Genomic DNA, 20,661 nt, shown 5'->3' on the forward strand with positions numbered 1-20,661 from the left:
CTAGCCTAGTTCTTCATTAATTCATCAGCATTAGCTGCAGAAAAATTAAATCACGTCAACGTCAAAGTGGGAAAATAGAAAAAGAATATCATCAGCTGTCTCTGTCTGTCTATTTGTTTTGATTGATTTTTGTCGTAAAAACACAGCATAAAATAAGCACTAAATTATTTCTCAACAATCCAATCAATTATATTATTCTTCGTGTTTTTCATGATGACGAATGTTCTCAGTGGTATAAATTTGTTACCTTAAATCATAAATGATGATGCCTCCCGTAGAACCCAGTAAAGAAGACTGTTGCAATAGTGGTTGTAATCCATGTATTTTTGATATTTATGAAAAACAGTTAGAATTATATAACAAATACCTACAAAGTGGCGAAGCCTTCGTAGAACCTGACAAGAATGGTATATCTCAAACAGAGTATACAACTTTTGTTGTAACGGAAAATATGCATGTATGTGAATCACATAAACTTATTAAATTTAAAAAGAAATTATGTGACAATGACAAAACTTATTGGAGACCAGGAGATCACTTTCTTCTCAAGTTTTCATCAGAGACTGGCACAGTCACTAGAGCTTATACACCTATAAAGCTAAGAAATCAAATTCAAGAAGATTTTGATTTCTCAGTCATAGTAAAAAAGTATGATAATGGACTAGTTTCACATTATTTATATAATTTAAAACCGAACGATGAAACATTATGGCGTGGCCCATACGGTTGTTATGATGTTGAACCCAACAAATTTAAAAGGATTTTTATGATTGCTCAAGGCACAGGCATTGCCGCATTTTTACCTATTATAGAAAAAATTATAGATAATGAAGATGATTTTACTAAATTGTTTCTTTATTATTGTTGTCCAAATGTAGAAAGTATTTTATTTAGGGATTGCTTATTTTCTTTTAAATCTTATTGGAATTTTACATATAAGGTATTCCTGAAGGAATCTAGCTTTGATGGTTGTCTGAAATATCAAGAACCAGTCAGTAATAATAAACTAAGCATTAAAGAGTTTGTTGATGTCAAACCATTTGATACTAATGATCAGTTCCTTGTGTGTGGATCTACAAATTTTATGAAATCTTACCAAGACTGGTTGTTGAATGAGGAAAACTTTCAGGGAAATATTGTCCTATTTTAAGATTATGGTTATGGGGGACACTTTGGTGGCTGTGGGACAATATAGGCTTGCTATACTTAATTGCAAAGTTAATAGCTTGTACACCCCACTTTATTGAATATTACAGAATTGTTAGTTTCCTTTGTTTTTATTAATTGATAATTAATTTAAAGACTTATAGAATAAAAAAAAAACAAGTTTGTGTAATAAAAAATATACATACTGTTACTACTATGTATTTTTTTTATTATTATAAATAGATTTATAATATCTGCCTTTCCCTCCAGGAAAGAGATACATTGCATCTGTAAAATTGACTACAGAATTATTACGTTGTAGGGACTACCAGGGAAAGTTGAGATTTAAGGGACACCTCAGGGTTAAAGTTTTGGTCCTTTGCTTTTTATTTAATAATATGTTTTTAACAAAAAAATCCTTACAATTAATTAATTTAGTAAAAGTAAGAAAATTTAGTAAAAGTATATCATTTAAAGTACGTATCTAAGTAATCTACGACAAGATTCAAACAACGGACAAGTACCCAGTTTGAATCGAACCAAATTTTCCGTGCGGCAACACTGTGAGTATGGAAGTCGGTATGGATTTTTTCGCGCCGGCGCGAAACGTGCGTGCGTGCTAACATCCCCATTTGCCATCGCGTTCCCTAAATCCTTAATTAAATATGAACCCTTTTTTAAATGCTATTCTCGAAAGTTTTAGCGATGCTTGTAAACGCGTCTAAATATATCTAAAATAGAATGCCAAACACATAAATAGTAGGCGTCAGAATGGTGAAGGTGAAGGTGTAAATCAGTGCAGATTTTATAACAGAACGTTCGATAAAATGGGCTCGTCTATCGTGCTTAAAAGTTTATCTGTCCTGCTAGGCGTGTTCTTCATTTTCGTTGGTATAACAAAGCTGACTCCGTTTATTTCAAAGGAATTACACAAAGATTTGGTGAGTTGTGTTTTTTGTTGTTTGATGAAATTAAAAAATTTAAGGTCGCTACGTGCATTGAGAATTTTGTTGCGAAGCGATGGGACTTGCTATTTTGGTATTTGGCGAGCCGCCTAATACCTCTGAGTTGTCTCGCTTGCGACAGTGTAAAATATGCTGTGGGCGCTCCGCACCGCCGTATGACATGACATGTCTCATTCTGATTCAAATCTAAAATATAATTTACCTATAGTTATGAAGGTATATATACCTAATTGTTAATTTAAGGAACTGAAAAAGTCGGTAGATTTCACGACTACCGGTTTGGATTAAAAAAAGAGATCTCGAACATCACTTAATAATTGTCATATTAACTAGGTTCTATGTTTATTATAATATATTTTCTATTTATTAAAGTAAGCAGCAATCTAATAAAATAAATAATTACTCCTGTGTAAAATCAGTGGCAAAGGTAGGTACCTACTTACCTACTTATCACACAAGCTACGTTATGCGTTTCCTCTGGATGGCTATGATATCCTGTGAACCAGGTACCTTCCGGAGCGTTGGTCATACTCTCTGTCACGTAAAACATGAATTAGGGAGAAACGTAAAAAGAGATTGTAGGTAGGTACTCATATAGCGCTATAAACCGAGAACATTGATTCTCAAAGACCCACGAGGGGCGTAAATTTATTGATTTCCATCAATAAATTTTTCCAAGTATAAGGGTATATTTGTTATACCCTTAATTATTTGTTAAATTATTCTGATATTCGAATATAAAAAAATACGTTTTAATAAAAACGCTAACGTTATGTTCTACATCATTTATTTTTGGTAATAAGGATTTTATGATTTCTTGAGATGGCAACCCGAATCCTAAAGGGCAGGAAAATTGCCCACTTATATTTATTTTTTTGACCCAACGAGCGGACAGTGAGGTATTAAACTTTGAGTGAAAATTCTAACCGTTGCTTTGATTTTGATAAAAATTTAAATTAACACATGTCAAAAGAATTTTTATGTTCGTAGGATATCAAAATCGGTCAAGTAGTTTTTGTGATATTCACAAGTCGAATAGAATAGAATAGAATATTTATTTGCTTTTGACTAGGGTTTACAAAAGGTATAAAACAAAACATATTTACTCCTGGTCAGCCATGAATTATAGCATGCAAATATTATAAAATTATACACAAGTCACTTAAGTCAATTAATTAATTCTTAATAAAATGATGAAAATAAAATGTCAATTTGTTACAATAAATTAAAATTAAAAAAAATAAATAAATTACTTCATATTTGTCAATATTTGATTTCAAGAAAACAAAATAATTATAAAAAAATTCAATTTTTATCTAAAATTGAGAAATTCATGGACTGTATAAAAAGAATTTTCAATAAGCCAGCAAAACAATTTCTTTTTGAATAAATTATAATTCAAACACTTTATGTCTTCCGGTATTTTATTAAATATGGATATGCACATAAAGTAACAGTTCCTTTTAAATCTTTCGCTTTTCGGTATTACATCTAACACTAGTCTATGTACATTTCTTGTGCTTCTTGGGTATACCTCTTCAGCCTTTTTGAACAATTTGTAATTAAGTTTTACAAATTTGCCAATTTCAAATACGTACAGACAAGGAAGTGGAAGAATGTTTAATAATTTAAAGAGAGGCTTACATGATACGTCTGGTGCGACTCCATAAATGGCTCGGATGCATTTTTTTTGCACAATAAATGCTTGTTGAAACTTCATACTATTTCCCCATATCACAAGACCATAGCGCAGGACGGACTCCACATAGGCATGGTAAGCTATGACAGCTGCATCGAGGTCCAAGCGAGCGACGAACGACGAACTTTATTAAAATGTTTAACGTTATGGCTAGGTTAATACGTAAAGCCAGGAGGAAGAAACGTAATAAAAACTATTTTTTGTTCCCAGAGGAAAGAATACGTGAGATACGCGAAAGTGTTCCCGTTTTCTGACACATTCGACTTCAAGTTACCGTCGAAATGGTACAGAAGGGGCGTCGGGGGGCTGGAGATATTGTTTGGTCTAGTTCTAGCAGTTATACCTAGCCGTAAGTATAAATATAAATAACTAAATAAATATATACCTACGGGACAAATTACACAGATTGAGTTAACGAAGTAAGTTCGAGACTTGTGTAACGAGATACTGACTCAGCGATACTATATTTTATAATAAATACTTATATAGATAAACACCCAAGACCCAGGCCAATCAGAAAAAGTTCATTTCTCATCATGCCCTGGCCGGGATTCGAACCGGGGACCTCAGGTGTCACAGACAAGCGTACTACCGCTACGCCACAGAGGCCGTTAATGTATGTATGTCTTCTTGTCTGTGATCCTTTAGGCGTGCGTCTTACGATGCGCACCCCGAAGCATAGCAAAACCTCTGGTGGATACAACCAAAAATTCTGATTAATATTATACATAAAACACGAAAGAATCAGAGACATCCTTCTAGCTTGTATGGTGAGAAGCCCGTTTTGTATACTATGTACATACATACATAAAATCACGCCTCTTTCCCGGAGGGGTAGGCAGAGCCTACATCTTTTCACTTGCCACGATCTCTGCATACTTCCTTCACTTCATCTACATTCATAACTCTCTTCATGCAAGCTCTGCTGTTTCAGGTAAGGGGAATCTAACCACCATATCCTTATTGATTCGTGCTTATACATTCTGTTGCGTAAATGAACAGGGTTCCTCATGAAGAAATTCCTTCCTCAAGAATACCAAATATTTTTGAATCCTTCACAGATAAACTGAAAAATGCGGCCAACATAGGGCTCGTCCTACTCATGATACTAGCTGCGTACTCGCACGTGATGGTGGGCGATCCCTTTGACAGATGTGCGCCTGCGCTGGTCTTCTTCTTCATGCTGAGCGGAAGACTCGTCGTATGGTAAGAAGTGTTTTTATTAGATTTTCAAAACAAATAATTACTGGCTGTGGAGTCTGAAAATGATACTTCCTTGAATATTCATGAATACAAGGCACAATTCAATACTTTAATTCACGTTCAGCTAATCTTTGGATTACCTACCAGATATGAACATGGAATTTTTTTTTCTTGTTTGAATAACAATTACGAAAATTGAATTTACTTGTAGATTTTGTAACAATATTGCAAAAACAGCTACCAAAATGATTTTTGTTTTCTCTGTTTATAAGTGGTTATTAATTCATAATAAGGAATTCATCAGTTGCCTCCCCTTTTATCACTCATCAAGTTTTGCTCTTTAACTTCTTAGTCAAGGCTACTAGCATACTTTCATTGCGCTTCACTATCTTTCTAATCTTGAAAATACCTACTGCGCTAATTACTTACTTAGCTATTTGTTTATCTCCAGTCTTCGATCTGCCATTAAAACCCACATTGGTACGTACAGTCAACAGCAAAGAACGCGCCTTGACCAATATTTACGCGTTGTAAACATAAATTACGAAATAAAATCGCTAGATCGCGCGCGCGATTTAGCTGGCGGTCTGCCAACCGCAATGATGTACCGCCGTGTCACACAATACACAAACGCATCTAGGGCCTAGGGCTGCCATTCGTCCTGTCTCCAGCGTATTGATAAGGGAATGTGTCATACATACATATGTATATAAAATCACGCCATTTTCCCGGAGGGGAAGGCTGAGACTACATCTTTCCACTTGCCACGATCTCTGCATACTTCTTTTGCTTTATCGACATTCATAACTCTCTTCGTGCAAGCTCGGCAGTTTCGGGTAATCTTGATTCTTTGCCAGGACGTCCTTAATTTGATCAAGATACTTTCGTCTAGGCTTTCCCACTCGGACCTTTCCTTCCGCACTCTCTTTTCTTAGTCAACCGGCATTCATTCAATGTGTGGAATGTGTCATCTTCCTCTACATATATTTCTTTCGGGTTACTAAGGTTGATTAAGCGTATCCATTTCTTATCTTACATATCTCTGTATACGCAGTGGATCACCGTTTAATCACATCATCGTTTGATTACACCCGTTAAATCCAGTCTGTCCGAGTGGGTCAAACCTAGGACGGACGAAGTCGGCAGCACGCTGCACGGGCCTAAAATGAGTCGCTGCAGTATAGAGTTCCACAGAGCTACTCCCAGCGGCGGATTAACACATTTCAAATTCAAATTAAAAAAAAATTCAAAATTTTTTATTCATTATTATAGGATACTATTATATCGCTTAATAATTGTCGTATGGTTTAACAACTTGGTTGACGTCAAATAAATTACTTAAAAACTAAGTTTACTGCCGCTTCCAAGGCGTCAGTGCAGAAGAAGCGGTAACAAACTGCATTTTGCAATTTGCCGCCAGTAGGCTGTTCAAATTATGCCGCCCGTTGTGATCTCTGCATTTCGATACCCCACACGGAGAAAATAAGGTGGAGGTCAAATGTCAAATTTTATAATTTAAAAAAAACTAAAAAAATGTTATATTCATGTAGGTTTTTTTTTATATTCGTAAAAAAAAAAAATTGCCAAATTTTTTTTTCTAATTTTTTCTCAAATCCGCCGCCCTAAGCTTCAGCCTACTCAGCCTGCTGGTAAATACGCCACCGCCTACTCCCCAGAGAGCCAGGAGAAGAGTCAGTAAAGCAATGGCAACCCTAATCACATCTCCAGTTGATGTTCAATACAAACAAACAGATCAAACGGTGAACTAATGTAATCCATAAATATTTTCCCCGGGTTGGCTACATGATCTATATTTTGTAGTTGATGGGCTCAGGGGTATATTATTACCAGCTAGATTCTAGTCAATAGACCCAATACATATTTATCAATGATACAATCTTTTTTTAAATTTTCTATACCTAGCTCTTTATGTAACTAACCATTTTTTAGTCAGTTCGAAAATTTTCCTTTTTCATTTTTTTGTTTGCGTAACCATGGACATAATAATAAATTACATCCAATTTTGCTTTACATGAAGTAATAAATAAAAAAATAAAATATGTAACTTTATACATAAGGAACTCTAATTCTCTATCACAGTTTTTTAATGGAGGTATGGGTTTTTTCAGTGTCAGTTTATTTACTTTTTATAAATATAACTATAATATACCGTACAGCAACCAGTTTTCTTGAATTAATTGACAAGGTTATCTTTTTTTCTAAAAGTCGGCATCATTTGTTTATATTTCAAAACATCTGGCAAGATCATATAAAATTGATATAATAATCTATAATAAAGCAGATGTTAAAAACAAAGTTATTTATAAAACACATACGATATTGGACTGGATATTTCACGGACTACATGCATTACTACTAAAAAGGGTAAAGAAAATACTTTTTTTTACTAATATATAACATTTGCTCACTTTTAAGGTACCAAACAAGTCGCCGAGAGGAGTTGGAGAAAGCAGCGACCACTCAAAATGGAAACGGTCTTAAGAGGGAGTGAACAACATATATTTTTCAAGTTTTAGGGTAACCACAACATAGTAGGGTGTGACAAAAAGTATAAACAAAACCCCATTTCAATCGTAAATCTATCTCAGGCAATTTTGTTTTCAAAATTGTCCAAAGGTCACGTTTTTGTCACACCCTGTATACTTTATTTTTTTTTCTTCTTGTACAGTGAGGTGCATGGATGGGAGTCCAATTTTTTGTGCTTAACTGTACTATGTAATAAATTAATTTATGATGAAAGGAGACTAAAAATGGATTTGCTGAGTCTGGCTTGCGCCCTGAGTCAAAAATTATTTGACTTTGTTTTTTACTTATTTTGGAATGTAGAGATTTAAATACACAAAGACATAAGAACACACGGTGCTGTGATTTTTCTAGTCAACTTTTAAATCAGACTGTTCAACAACATTTTGATGGATAAGATAGAAATAACGATAATGCTTGCTGGTCTGACACTGTTTATAAGTAGTCTGGGGCCTACTAAGTTTGCCGACGTACTTTTTCACGTGGTTTCTAGTTTATATTTTTCAAACACATTAAACTCTTAATTCTGTGAGAATACATAGGTAACCCTCACGGCAAAAAGGAATGTGCGTGGCCAGACATTTTTTTGGATAGTGATGATTATGTTTCAGAAGGTTTACTGAAAATTCAATATTTTTTATTTTACTTCAATGGTAGAAGTCAATATTCCTTTGTCACTTACTTGAATATGTACGATAAATTTTCGACCACAATTTCTTTGAATTAATATTATCTGTAAGTTCACTAGGTTAAGGGTATATGCGCACTGTTACCTAAAAGTGATATTAATTTAAGCCATTTGTGCTAGGTTCATTTTGTATATGTATGAGTGATTTAACATTCTATGTAGTTTTACAGTAACTGCCATTGTATGTATATTGGTAGCTTTAGATTAATTGCACAAACAGACAAACATGCACTTTATTGTGAATATGATTTGCTCAAAATAGTCATAGTTTACGCTTTATAAAAATCTTAGTGAAACCCGTAATACAGGATGTATTTCTAACTTTTATAGGACAAAATCAGAAATTGAACATAATCCGGATATACAGGGTGAATTTTTATTTATTACTTAAAGAATTTTTTACAGCATGTTGGGACTATGGTTGATAAATAGCAAAAACAAAAATAAAATTTACTCTCCCATATAATTTTTTTTGCTCAGCTGACCGGTCTTATTATGAAAAAGAAAAAAAATTCAACAATAAAAATTCACCCGGTATACAGGATCGGATGTATCAAACTTATAAATATGTATATGTATGTATGTACGTATGTAGTATGGGCGCTTCACAGTAACCCGTGAAGCTGTTCACCAACTTTGATAAGTAAGTTATACGTATATCTAATCTGTCATGGTTCTCCATTGGAACCAAAAAGAGAGAGAAGAAAGGAAGATATATGGCCTTATCAAAGTTGGTCAACCCCACCACCACATTCAAGCACGCGTTGAGGCATTATTCACGAACATTAATATGTTTGTAGTCTTCTATCTCGAAGGATAACAGCGGTGATAGAGAAGATAAGGCTAGAAGATACTTTAGTGAATAATGCCGTAGGTCTAAACCTGCCTTAGGGTATATAAATGATATCATAACACAATAATAAAACCTAATAAGTTTGTAGCTGCACGAAAGTCTTTACCTGCTTGATTAATCTGATTGGAGAATTGTTAAAAATCGCAATAATTTAAAGTGTATTTGTTATTGTGGTGTGCGAAAGTGTGTCTGAATGAATAAATGGGAAATTGTAAAAAAAAATTATTTGTTTATTTCTCTTGCCACAGCTTTCACGGAGAGGAGCAAGTGTTGCCAACCTCCTCGAGATTAAAACTGTAAACAACTTTTAAAAAGTTTAAGAAACCTGTTATATTATAATACCTTTCCCAAAATATAGTATATTTTTAGTCATCTGTTTCGTGGCGTTTTTTGATAAACTTGAACCATCATATTCTGCGACCGAGTAGTCAGACTTAGTACGGGTTATGCAGCGAATAAAATCATAAAAGAGAAAAATGTTGATTTGGATCACACGATGAACGTAGAGGTGGACTAAAATTAGTAAGTATTGCGAATACCTAAAGATAAATTGTAAAGCTTTACAGTTAAAACTGGTGGGATGTTCTGAATGCTAATTACATTTTAAGATAGTAAATAAAATACAAATACGTATTTGAACTATTAACACATATAATAAAAAAGACTACAATAATAAATGAATAAAACAAGTAGTAGGTATAGTTATTAAATTTTTAATACTAGAATTACATAAAAACTAAAATATAATTACAATGTTGTATGCAACAGCTTGATAAATTATGCAAACTATAAAAATAAAGTTTTAATTTCTTCATAATTATTTTAATATACAATATTTTACAACAACTTTCGTTACTATTAGAAAACATCTGCCGATCTGTCAAAAAATTAGAACCTGTTTAAAACACATTTTAAAGTGCTACAGACTCATCCTCAGGCCATTTAAATTAATGAGGTGTGTACTAATTAAGTACAATTATTTTGAAAGTTAATTCATTCAAAGAAGGGGGTGGTGAACCTAATTTAAAACCCTTTTTTATATCATTTACTTGCGAGTTTGGTCGATTAGATAAGATCGATTTTGTTCGATTAGGAAAGATCGATTTTGGTCGATTAGGTAAGATCGATTTTGGTCGCAACACTCGCAACCTACTTATATAACGTTCCAATTTATTTCACTAACCATCCAAACCTAGGTCAACATTTTTGTACTTAATTTGTACGAACTTTGTAAAAACTAGAAAAAAAATCCTTATCAAGAGAAGGCTTACTATGTGAAAAAGCTTATGTCGTATTGTGAAGCACCTTAATGAGATTTGAGGCACAAATGTTCTTGCAGGTGATGTTTAGGTAATCATGAATTCGGTTATAGGATAAATGCACTATTATATGAAGCTCTTAGGATAATTTCACCAAATTTTGCTTTTTTTTACTAGAGTAAAGACGTTAAATTAATAGTTTACACCAAAATGTACCTACAACGTGCCAGTCTAATCGTACTTACAGCATGTTCATACATGTCAGTCGCGTATAGTTAGCATATCTTGAAAATGCTTGATTTTAAGGGCCGGCGTGGCGCCGTGGTATCTTAATAAAGGTGCATGGTGCCGCGAAATGATGAATTCCGAAACTCGTTAAAATAAGATACTTAGTAATAAAGTGCCGTGTGGTTACAGCAACAATAAAAAATGAATAGGACTACTCCATCTCGTTCCCATGGATGTCGTAAAAGGCGACTAAAGGATAGGCTTCTTAACTTGGGATTCTTCTATTAGGCGATGGGCTAGCAACCTGTCACTATTTGAATCTAAATTCTATCATTAAGCCAAACAGATGAACACGGCCTATCAGTCTTTTCAAGATTGTTGGTTCTGTCTACCCCGCGAGGGACATAGGCGTGATTATATGTATGTAGTAATAAAAACTTTTGCCGTTACACCGCATGCCGGCAGTGAGCGCTGACACTTAGTACCTTCATATCTATTGCTTTAAACAATGAATAACTATGATAAACCCTACAGAATGGACTACGCAAAATCCAATGTGCATACATGGTCACTTGTAAAATATCAACGACCTCATTGGGTATTATATTGATGGCTACCATAGACAACTACATTTGTTCAAGTTTTGTCAAAACTCCTATATACCTATATATTTTCATCATCATATATTATCATATCATTATATATATATACACATTAGTTACAAATTATTTGTAAATCTATTCACATACGACGCATCTATGCGTTACACATTATATTCATATAAATGTAAAACGAAAATATCAGAACAAATTTTGTTGTTTTACGTCGGCCATCTTGTCATGCGAAGTCGTTGATTTTTTAACAGCAACACTTGACCCGAACATTGTACAAATACATATACGTATTATACTTAACACATTAAGCCGGGTCCCGTCCAGTCTGCAGCAGTTCCAGCGCGTTCCTCAAGTTCGTGATCGCTGTCTGTACATCATCATAGTTCAAAGCACTGTTCGCCCACTTGCAATACTTCTGGGCTTTCGTTATTTGCTCCGGTGTTAGCTGGGCAACTGAGGAATTGCTGTACACTGTTGTGGGCGGGGTCACCGGTTGCTGTGTCGGGTCATAGGGGACGAAACCGCCTGGGTTCGGATCGGGCGTGTATGGAACTGGTGGTAATTGTGAAGCTGCTCTCATGGCGGCGTTGGCGTCGGGTAGACTGTTATTGAAACTTGATGGGACGGTGGGGAATGAAGACGGTACTGTTGGGGGTGGGTTCACGGGTAGGAAGCCGGGTGTTTGTGGTGCTGCATAACCTGGTTGTGGGTCGGGATTGCTGTCCGCTGGGGCCTCTTCGTTAGGTGTTTCTTCGGTTGGCATTGGTCCTGGAAGACGCATAGAAATAAAAGTTTAAGTGTTTAAAGTTAATAAATAAAATGCTACAGAGAATGCTCATAACAAATTAATGTTATATTTTTCCCTATGCCAATCTTATTTATTAGTACCTTTATTGCTTGCCAGTTCACTGGAAAAGATCCCTTCATGGGTTCTAGAAAATAATTATTTCCATAATTTTTTTGCAATCAAGATGTAATACTTATATTATAAATGCGAAAGTTTGTGAGTATGTACTGTATGTATGGATGGATGTTTGTTCCTCTTTTACGAACTGAACCTACTACGATGAAAATTGGTATGTAGGTGTGTAGCTGAATACCCAGAATAACACATAATATATATACATATATATTATTTAGCTGAGCTGGCCTTTCAAGACTTTCAAGAAGATTGTTAGCTCTACCTACGCGACAAGGGATAACAACGGATTATATGTATGTATGTGTAGCGGGACCGATGATTCGGCTCGACCGCCATCAAACTGAAGATCTTCCGCCAGCTATGCCTCAAAATCAACTAAACCAATCTTCTTGCAATTTTGATAATTAAGAATCTGGACAAGGACATAAGGAACTTTTTATCCCGGTAAAAATTAAAGGTTGCATGAAGAGAGTTATGAATGTGGATGAAGCAAAGGAAGTATGCAGGGATCCTGGCAAGTGGAAAGAGGTAGTCTCTGCCTACCCCTCCGAGAAAGAGGCGTGATTTTATGTATGTATGTAAAAATTAAAGGTCCCGTGGGATGTGGGATAGCTATGATACTATACTTAAAAAATATATCTAAATGACAAAACAAAGAATCTCATTAAGACCTTTTTCTTTTGTCAGTTTAAGTGCCGAGTGGATCCTGGCATCATAAAAAAAAATAGGACCACTCCATCTATTTCTCACGGATGTCGTAAAAGGCGACTAAGGGATAGGCTTGGGATTCTTCTTTTAGGCGATGGGCTATCAACCTGTCACTAGTTGAATCTCAATTCTATCACTAAGCCAAACATTTGATTCTGGCCTTACAACTCTTTTAATGAATGTTGACTCTGTCTACCCCACAAACGATATAGACGTGATTATATGTATGCAGTTTAATCACCTGGCACTGGGGTCTCGCCATTCTTCAAACAGTTATGAATGTAGGCCGCCTTCCACTTGGCGTACTTCCTGTTCTGCGCGGCCTCGTCAGTCAGCTCACCGAATGTGGTGAGAACGTCGTATATCATGCCCGCTGTGTAGAATGCTTTCACAACGTTCCTGAACAAAAGTAAGGTAAAACAACCAATCATCGACACTTTAACGCACGAACTCTAGTATTTTTACAACATTTGTTTTTTTTGTTTTTTTTTTCAGTTTTTTTACATACATACATACATACATATTATCACGTCTATATCCCCAGCGGGGTAGATAGAGCCACCAGTCTTGAAAAGACTGGTACGCCACGCTCAGCTGTTTGGCTTAGTGATAGAATTGAGATTTAAATTGTGACAGGTTGCTAGCCCATCGCCTGTAAGAAGAATCCCAAGTTTATAGGATAGGCTTCTTTAGTCGCCTCTTACGACATCCATCGGAAAGAGATGTAGTGGTCTATTTCTTTTTTCAAATGGTGCCGGAAACCACACGGCAACATTTTTGTTAGTTCATATAAAAACATTTTATTCATCCTGCCTGGCTTAGTCCCGTTTGCATCCTCACCAGTCTGGAGAGAAGCCCTGGTTATGCCTTTGACCATGGTCCCTGAATTGGGTTAGTCAGGTTTTTACAAGAAGCAACTACCATCCGACCTTCGCAACCTTTGCAGGTAAACCTAATCTGTATTGGATTGATCGTGGTTACACATCCAGTTTCCTGAATGTGCAGGTTTCCTCACGATGTTTTCCCTCACCGTTGGAGCATTGGTTAGTATTCAAATTAATGAAGTAATGAAGAAGAATGAGTTCGGCTCGCGGGCCCGAAAGCAAAAGATCGGAAGTAGATACGTGCTAAGTTTTTTCACTATAATAATTGTTAAAAGTGATTAAGTGCTGATATATTTCATAAAAAACTGTGCTTCCATAAAAAAACAAACATTCTCTTGCATAAATATAGTGCCAAACCATAAAAATTGTCAATTAAAAAACAAAACAGTTTCAAATCTATCACAAAAAAAAGTGAGAACAACCCTTCGGAATTCATCGCCGTTACCGCGCCAAAAACGACCAACCAATCACCGTGTGAAATACATATTCGCGCGCATCTCGGCGACCAATGTTGATTGTCGTTGTACGTAATTACGAAGATTAATAAAAAATCTACCGCAAAAACGACAATGGCTACACAGGGAATTAATTGCGCTGCAGGGTGCGATCAAAATTTGAAAAATGGAGACTTTTTAAAATGCACTACTTGCCAAGCAAAGTACCATCATGGCTGCCTTAATATGACACTATCTTACTACATAAAAAACAAACACATCCTAACCAATACATGGCGGTGCCCTTCATGTGAAAATGTCACAAAAAGAATCAGAAACGACAACACACCCGTTAGTAAACACAGACAATTCCTTTTAGACGAGACTACTATGTCGATAGATGAAAATTTACATAATAAAACATTGGACGATTCAATCACACCCCCAAATACACAAAATACACCAAGAGGTATAAAAAGCCAATGTATTGAGGACCAAAACATTATCACTCTAGAAAAAATTAGTCTTTTACTAGATTCGAAACTTGAAATGAACAAAATATCGATTATATCAGATATAAAGGCTATATTGACATTAGAAATAAACTCCGCTGTTCTACGATTAAAACAGGAATTCAATGAAAAAACAAACACTTTGCAACACCAACAAAATGAACAGAACAAACAAATCTCTGCAATAAATGAAGAAGTTAAAAAAATAAGTTTAGAAAACGAAAGACTAAAAAAGGAACTTGAAGACTTACAGAAAAAAAACAACATTACCTTAGGATTAGAAGATAAGATACAAGAAAAAACTGGACAAATAAGTGACCAGCATAACATGCATGCCTTTGTATTATACGGTCTTACTGAATACTTAGGAGAACAGGAATATGAAATCGAATCTAGAATTATTAATGCATTTAAAGATATATTACAGATAGATCTAACAGGGTACATAGAAGAAATAAGACGATTAGGAAACAGAGGACCACGACGACCTCTGCGTATAGAATTAATAAGTAAACGAATGTCGCAATATATACTTAGAAATGTCAAATATTTTAAAAACACAGGACTATATGTATCGAAGCTACTAGATAAAAAAACACTGGACGACAAAAACAAACATAGAATGACGATACATAAACATAATATGACCCAAAATAATAACACATCAGTAAGAAGATACACAAGTACGCAGTGCACCACCAGCGTGAGTTCACCAAAAACTAGGACCAGCACCACTCACCTGCCTTCCGGTTCATATCACAACAACAGCGTCACTATAAACGAGCACATTCCAGCAGCTAACTCACACCGCACATTTCGCGACCACTTGTGAACTAAATGTGATGTTTCAGAATATGCAAAGCCTATGGAACAAACGAGATATTTTTGAAGCTTTCCTTGATCAATATCAAGACACCTTTCACGCATGCTGTTTATCAGAGACCTTTTTAAATGAAAATAAATTGACGCTTTTACACTTCAATCGGTATCACGTAGCAACTGCATACTGCCGGCAAACAAAGGCGAGGGGCGGGGTCTGCATAGTGTTGCGGAATGATCTTGTTTATGTTGAGAGAAAAGATATTAGGGACATGTCAATCGAGTTTCTTGTGGAATTGTGTGCCGTGGAACTAACTGACCATAATGTTATCCTTATCTCATTTTATTGGAACGACAGACAGATAAACGATTTCTTTATACAATTAGAATTAATATTGAACTATTTGTCTAAAAAATACAGTAAGAAACGCATTGTGCTTGGAGGAGATTTTAATATTGACATTTTATTAGACGACGTTAATTCCAAAAAACTACTTTTCCTAATGGCGGAACATAATTTGACACCTCAAATAAAAGATCCGACACGGGTAACAAGCACGTCATCCACTTGCATTGACATAATTTTTACAAATTTTTCTGACTTGAACTTATATGCACAAGTTAGGGATTTTGGATTTTCTGATCATAAAAGCGTAACTATTAAAACAAATTTACTTATAATTGACAAACCATCAATCTGGCGACGAGAAAAACGTATCTTTGACAATAATAACATACAAAAATTCAAAACAGAATTACACAGTATATGTTGGAATGACATCATAAAATATGAAAAAAATATTAACGAAAATTATAATTCATTTAACATTGTTTTAAAAAACATACTTGACAAATGCATTCCCAAAAAAACTATAAAAGTTAAATCAAACTTCAAAAAACGCTGGCTTACAAAAGGGATAAAAATATCGTGTAGAAATAAAAGACAGTTAAAAATTTTGGTAAATAGTTCAAAAAGTGATATCCTAAAAAAATACTATAAAACTTATGAAAAAATTTTAAAGAGGGCGATTATTAAGTCAAAAAAATTTAATTATATAAACCAAGTTAAAACATCTAAAAATATTGTAAAATCGATGTGGCGAATTATAAAAGAGAGAACAAATAAAAACACACGAAACCTGCATCAAAACATAGAATTGAACATCCATAACAATCTGACGTCGGATCCAAATGCAGTGGTCAACGCATTTAATAAATACTTTGCATCAGTTGGGATGCCTGGTGGCTCCACGCAGCCACCAGGCAGGCCCGTACTACATCCCCCAGAAAATTCCATGTTCTTACGACAAATGGATTTATCAGAAGTCAAGAAAATATTGAAACGACTAAAAAGTAAATATAGTACCGGAATTGACGAGATGCCACCTGTTCTTTTTAAACAATGTGCCGACGAGCTTACCCTACCGCTAACGTTGATGATTAATCAATCCTTTACGGAAGGTGAATTTCCAGACCTCTTAAAAATTTCCCTGATTACACCTGTACATAAAAAAGGGGAAAAAACGGTGACTCGAAATTTCCGTCCTATAGCAATACCCTGCACAGCTGCAAAAGTTTTTGAGAAAGCAATGTGCATACAAGCCTATAATTATTGTGAAAAATTTAACATCCTTGACGATTGCCAAAATGGTTTCCGAAAAAATAAATCCACTACACTTGCGACTTTTAAATATATACAAGAAATACTAAACTTATTAAACGATAAAAAATATGGTATTGGAATACTGCTGGATATGACACAGGCATATGACAGGGTCCAGTACAATATATTATTGGATAAATTACAGGGAGTAGGCATAAGGGGAGTTGCTCTTAATTGGTTTAGATCGTATTTGCAAAATAGGGAGCAATATGTTGAAATAGAGTATTTTGACTATGATTCGGGAACGATTGTACCAGTCAGGTCAGAAACCGCTCACATGCAGTGTTCTATTCCCCAAGGTAGTGTTGTCGGATGCTTATTATTTCTTATATATATAAATGACTTACCAAAAATTTTGACTCAGACTTGCATATTATTCGCGGACGACGTATCTATTTTAACGCCATACTTAAAAACGGACGATGTAAATCAAATACTTACACAAATTATTGACTGCGTAATATCATGGCTATCCGACCACAATCTTGACATTAATTTTATTAAAACAAAAATAATGGAATTTCGACCCTATCAAAAACCCCCTATAAATATAGACTTCACCTATAATGGCATAAAACTAGAATGCGTTAGTAGTTTCCAACTACTCGGGCTGGTGTTGGACACAAATATAAATTGGAAAGCCCATATTAACAAAATAGCAACAAAATTATCTAAATTCATTTACGCACTCCGAGAACTTAAAAAAACGACAAACAAAAACACTGCCTTAACAGCCTATTATGCATATGCATTCTCGTGGCTAATATACGGAATTGTTCTCTGGGGAAATAGCACCGACGCAGATAAACTTTTTATCCTACAAAAAAAATGTATTCGGATAATAAATAATGTTCAAGGGACGGATACCTGCAAACCTCACTTTCAAAACCTAAAAATTTTGACTTTACCCTCAATATACATTTTGGAGGCATGTAAATTCGTGAGAAAACACCCAGAATTCTACAATAAAAAAGATAATTTACCGCGGCGTTATCCCACAAGACAGAAAAATAAATTAGTAACACCTAGCTATAAACTGGTAATCTCAAATTCTGGCCCATTAGCGATGACTACAAAAATCTATAATGCCCTACCTGACTGCATAAGAAAAGAAGAAAATATGAACTTATTTATTAAAAACTTAAAATTACTTTTGACCGATAAATGCTATTGCTACTATATATATGCTACTATACACTGGACGAGTTTTTAAACGATAGAAATATTGACATTTAAATTATTTTTCATTATTATATACATACATATACTTTTATCAATTAAATACATGTTATAAATTATATTCATTTTGTATTACTTATTAATGTTCTCTCCAAATATAATGCGACACTTTTTATTGTTAGATATATTCAACACATTAGTCGACATAAGCCTGCCCGCCGTTCCATATTATTTTATTATTTTGTAATTGCGATGCCCAACAGGGTTCATATTGTACCTATTTATAAGCAGAATTGTAATTTAACTGATGTACTTTATGATATGCAATAAAGAATTTGAAATTGAAATGTACATTAACTTTGAATCTAGTCATTGGCACATGGCTGAGGTGTGATTCAAACCTGTGCCTTTATGCTCATCACACATTTTAATCACCTTACCGATTTGACCACAAACGCTATATCACTTGCTGGGTAGACAAAGCCAACAGTCTTGAAAAGACTACAATCAGCTGTTTGGCTTAATGATAGAGAGTGACAGGTTACTAGCCCATCTCAGAATCACAAACCTCTTTCTCTACTCATCTTTATGATATCCATGGAATAGTCCTATTCTTTTTTTATTGGTGCCGGGAACCACATAGCATATTCTTACTAAATAACTATACCACATAACAGCGAAACAAACAAGTAATTCACTTACTTTCCATAGTTCTGTTCCCTGTCCTGTTTGTCAGCATACAGGAACAGTTTGAGGGCATAGTTCTCCAGGTGAGCTTGGGCGGCCACGTCATTGCTGATCGCCTCATTTTCTTTCTGATTCTTCTTGGTTTCCTCTAACCAGTCCATAAGAGCTAAAAAAAGAAGTTATATAGAAATTAACTACATCGTCTTGTTTGTTTTGGGGTGTAAAAGCAACAGTACCCCCAGAGCGATACTTGATAGACTTAACTATGACTGACTAATGTTGACGTGAAAAAGTGATACCTTGTATCCAACTTTGAGGATAAATCTATTTTATTCTACTCATGGCATTTCATGATAAGGAAAGCCAACTTCTTGTATTGCGAGGGGTTGGGACAAAGAAGAATGACATCTTGAAGTTCCATTCATCCATATAATCATGTCGTATCCCTTGCTGATAGACAGAGCCGGCAGTTTGAAAGATGTAAGGCTACATGCAGCTGTTTGGCTTAATGACAGAATTGAAATTCAAATAGTGACAGGTTGCTAGCCCATAGCCCATTGCCATTAATAAAAATCTCAAGTTTATAAGCCTATTCCTTAGTCACCTTTTACGATCTCCATGGAAAAGAGATGCACTGGTCATTTTTTAAATTAGTGCCAGGAACCACACACCTTGAAATTACAGGTGATATCTGGCACTTTAGAATAGAACCTCCCACTGTGTGTCTCTCTTTGAGTTTGAATAATTTGAATATTGCCTTACGGCATTAAGTCTACCTGTTGTACATTTTACATGTATAAAGTTTTAATATTTTTTTAATAAGCATTTTAACCTATAGTAACACAAATAATCCTACTTGAGTTACATTGGAACATTGAATCAGAAATTTAAACTTGTATTACATTAAGAATAGATATTACTTGATATGGATGTTTATAATTAGTTTATGTGTCATAACTGGCACTTGTTCAATACATTCCACTCAATGATATGAAAAAATATCTACCTATGAACCGTGAAATCATCCGAAAGGCACTTACTTACCCATGAGGAGTTTAGTTTCTTCTGGTGTCTTTTTTGAAGTAAGTTTAAGGCCCACTTGGAGTGCATGTAGTCTGCACCAGTACGCCACAACCGGATCTCTAGCGTCATGTTCAGCTGCGGTCTTTAGGTAATGCTGAATTGGTTTCAAACTTGGAGGGCACTCGGGTATGTTTGCAGACATGTTTGTTTATCTGCAAATTATAAATACACAGGGCGGATGTAAAAATTTATGCCAATTTGATTCTATTTGAACCAAATGATGTCAACTTACATGAATTAAGTGCAAATGGTATACAGAGAGTTACGCAAACGATTGGGATTATAATATTAGTAATTACAAGCTTGAAAGAATTTTATAAAATCTAAACAGAAAGTACGTAGGTACATACGATGAATGACCAAATCGCATAGTAAGTGTCAATGTCATTGTCGTGTCCTTTCATTTTACTGCTTTTGTTCCAATTTCTTTGGATTTTACGCAGCTTTTTGTTCCTCCTCAGATGAATTATGTAAATGCAATTTATAATTAATGCTTAAGTATAATTTCTAAGGTTTCCTTGTTTGAGTAAATTGGGAATAGCATTGTAAGTAGTTGGGTAATAAACGTTAA

The 20,661-nt window shown here is 34.9% G+C and overlaps 2 protein-coding genes across 9 annotated transcripts; one reads left to right on the forward strand and one right to left on the reverse strand.

Moving 5' to 3' along the window:
• Nucleotides 1-83: 83 nt before the first annotated feature.
• On the forward strand, nt 84-9,556 carry LOC106130240 (novel acetylcholine receptor chaperone). 8 transcript variants are annotated; one of them, XM_060944957.1, is made up of 5 exons: nt 85-407; nt 2,017-2,087; nt 4,021-4,159; nt 4,872-5,016; nt 7,450-9,556. In XM_060944957.1, the coding sequence occupies exons 1-5, from the start codon at nt 260-262 to the stop codon at nt 7,523-7,525; spliced, it is 579 nt and encodes a 192-aa protein (XP_060800940.1). In that variant the 5' UTR covers nt 85-259; the 3' UTR covers nt 7,526-9,556. The 8 variants fall into 8 exon arrangements, 7 of the variants coding, with proteins under 7 accessions (XP_060800940.1, XP_060800943.1, XP_013184498.1 ...); XM_060944960.1 differs by having other exon boundaries at nt 87-308; nt 1,844-2,087; nt 7,450-9,555; XM_060944959.1 differs by having other exon boundaries at nt 96-232; nt 1,844-2,087; nt 7,450-9,555.
• A 265-nt stretch (nt 9,557-9,821) lies between these two features.
• LOC106130248 (vacuolar protein sorting-associated protein VTA1 homolog) lies at nt 9,822-20,459 on the reverse strand. Its single transcript, XM_013329054.2, has 5 exons — nt 20,323-20,459; nt 20,052-20,242; nt 19,023-19,173; nt 13,071-13,228; nt 9,822-11,967 (listed from the first exon to the last, which is right to left on the reverse strand). The coding sequence occupies exons 2-5, from the start codon at nt 20,230-20,232 to the stop codon at nt 11,504-11,506; spliced, it is 954 nt and encodes a 317-aa protein (XP_013184508.1). The 5' UTR covers nt 20,233-20,242; nt 20,323-20,459; the 3' UTR covers nt 9,822-11,503.
• Between the last annotated feature and the right edge of the window lie 202 nt (nt 20,460-20,661).

Source organism: Amyelois transitella, chromosome 7 (assembly GCF_032362555.1).
Source record: "Amyelois transitella isolate CPQ chromosome 7, ilAmyTran1.1, whole genome shotgun sequence".
Lineage (NCBI taxonomy): Eukaryota > Metazoa > Arthropoda > Insecta > Lepidoptera > Pyralidae > Amyelois > Amyelois transitella.

What these genes read in the sequence shown, in the direction of transcription:
- LOC106130240 (XM_060944957.1), top strand. Translation starts at nt 260, where the DNA reads ATGATGATGCCTCCCGTAGAACCCAGTAAAGAAGACTGTTGCAATAGT. An exon ending in CGTAGAACCTGACAAGAATG is followed by an intron (nt 408 to 2,016) that starts GTATATCTCAAA and finishes CTGTCCTGCTAG; the next exon opens with GCGTGTTCTTCATTTTCGTT. An exon ending in AGGAATTACACAAAGATTTG is followed by an intron (nt 2,088 to 4,020) that starts GTGAGTTGTGTT and finishes TTTTGTTCCCAG; the next exon opens with AGGAAAGAATACGTGAGATA.
- LOC106130248 (XM_013329054.2), bottom strand. Translation starts at nt 20,232, where the DNA reads ATGTCTGCAAACATACCCGAGTGCCCTCCAAGTTTGAAACCAATTCAG. An exon ending in AGAAACTAAACTCCTCATGG is followed by an intron (nt 19,174 to 20,051) that starts GTAAGTAAGTGC and finishes TTCTTTTTTTAG; the next exon opens with CTCTTATGGACTGGTTAGAG. An exon ending in AGGGAACAGAACTATGGAAA is followed by an intron (nt 13,229 to 19,022) that starts GTAAGTGAATTA and finishes ACTTTTGTTCAG; the next exon opens with GAACGTTGTGAAAGCATTCT.